The 2,090-nt window shown below is 40.9% G+C and overlaps 1 protein-coding gene across 4 annotated transcripts in view; it reads left to right on the forward strand.

Moving 5' to 3' along the window:
- Window positions 1-266: 266 nt before the first annotated feature.
- The window catches only part of anln (anillin, actin binding protein), a 101,611-nt gene continuing 99,787 nt past the window's right edge, over window positions 267-2,090 (forward strand). For all 4 annotated transcript variants that reach the window (XM_077590711.1, XM_077590712.1, XM_077590713.1 and 1 more), the window contains exon 1: window positions 267-462. In XM_077590711.1, the coding sequence (XP_077446837.1) occupies window positions 436-462 (27 nt within the window). In that variant the 5' untranslated portion in view covers window positions 267-435. The remainder of the gene's footprint in view (window positions 463-2,090) is intronic.

The following is a 2,090-nucleotide window of genomic DNA, read 5'->3' on the forward strand; positions in this document are numbered from 1 at the left end:
GTTGCGACAATGGTTATTTATCCAAAACCGGACGTTTATGGAAACACGCTGCTTCTGTCAAACTAATTTAAAGTGTAAATCATCTGGGAAGGCCAGAATTTACGCATTTACAACCTGGTCTAGTCCAGTCCGACTGCATGTTGAAATAAAATGGAAAGAACCCTGTTACACTCATTCTTGTGCACTAGGCGGCGATATCAACTGGAGATTTGTCAGTAAACTAAAAAAGAAGAAACAGTATACTCCAATGTGATTGGTAGAAAGGCTGCTGGCAATAGATGGAGTCTGCGCAGCACGTCACCGCTTAAAATTTGAATTTGAAAAATTGTTTTTCCTTGAAGCAGACGCAGATAGTTACAGGGGCAACATATGCGGGTGACTTCTCTTTTTTTGTTGGACATATTCTTATCACTTGTGTTGTGAGCCAACAATTATATGCTCGCAATGGATCCTTTTACAGAGGTGAGTTGAACAGTCCTCCTTAATACATTTTCTGAACAAAAAAAGCAGAGATGAAAGCAATGCAATTTGTTTCACCAAGTAACATATTGAATGTTAAAACGAAGAAAGAAAGGAATTGGCATTTAAATTTAATAATAATAAAATGTCACATCCGTTTAGGTCACGTGGATGTAGTTTCGGTAGATTTTTGAAGCAGCATAGCCTTAATATTGCAAAAAGCAGAGAATATTTCAAGTCGTATTGCTGCTAATGCAAGAGGATTGTTCACACAGTACGGACGGCAGTAACGACAACTCGGATAAGTTTTTTTTCCCGTTGTGTTGCGACATTTCAGTGGAAACCAGAAAATCTCAACATCACTTTTATCTGTTCCGGTGGTTACAGAAGCGTCTGCAAATGGCCGTAACATTTTTAACACTAAGTGCAGAGTTGCTGAAATATGATCTCAGTTGGGAAAATTGTGTTGCACTAGGCAGTGATAATGCTCCAGTAATGTCAGGTGGGAAAGCTGGGGTGTCCGGCCACATCAAGGAAGAGGATAGCATCTTCTTTGCGGGCTTTATTTGCAATTTGTTGCACATAGCTGCCAATAATTGCAACAAATGTCCTACCATTGACTTCGACGATGTGCTTGTGGATATTTATTACCACCTTAAGAATAGTGCAAAACGTCAGATGGAGTTAGAGATTGAAGCGGCGTTGTGTGGGGATGCAAATTTGAAGGTCCTGAAATACGTTCCCACGAGGTAGCTTTCAATGATGGAATGTATTGACCGTGTCCTTATATTGATGAAGTCGTTAAAGTCATTTTTCAAGGAGAAGAAGAAATCTTCACATAACAACAGCAGACCAGCCAGAGCTTATACATTTCTCTGTAGCCAGACTGCTCTCTGCTACATTCTTTTTCTGAGCTATATACTGGAATTATTCACAACCTTAAACATGACCCTACAGTCGAAAGCACCGCTAATCCACAAGCTCAGAAGACTGATGAAAGACTTCTACCTGAAACTGATGAAGTTCATGAAAACTGTTGCTTTGCGTGACAAAGACTTGTTGGAAGTGATAGTGGATTATGAGAAGATTAGTATCCCATTTGAGAAAAATGATGAAGGACTTTGTATTGGTGAGAATGTTCGTCAGTACATGAAAGGGCAAGAAATGATTGAAAAAAAGTGACTGCCTGAAAAATTTCCAATGAAGGGCGAATTGCTCAGACGTGCTGAGGTAGCTGATCCCAGCATCATCAAAAAAGTTCTTCACAAGTGTAAGGTACTTCATCAACAGATTCCCATGCATGAAGCCTGACTGTGAGGTTGATTCATTGGAAGAAGAATTCAGCTGCCTGCAAGTTGAGCTAGGAGACATGACAGTACAGGAGAGAGCAGATGTGCAATGGGGACTAGTCGGAGAAATAAAAGACAGTTCAGGAAACCCAAAATATGCTAACATAACAAAGATGGCACTGGGCATACTTTTGATCCCCACAGCAATGCCACATGTGAGCGTGTTTTCAGCGCTGTGAGGAAGATCAGGACAGACTTCAGGATGTCAATGGGACCAAGCACACGTCAGGCCATGTGCTTGGTAAAGATGGACATGTAACTGGCAGGAGCAGCTTGCTATGA

Source organism: Stigmatopora argus, chromosome 21 (genome assembly GCF_051989625.1).
Source record: "Stigmatopora argus isolate UIUO_Sarg chromosome 21, RoL_Sarg_1.0, whole genome shotgun sequence".
NCBI lineage: Eukaryota > Metazoa > Chordata > Actinopteri > Syngnathiformes > Syngnathidae > Stigmatopora > Stigmatopora argus.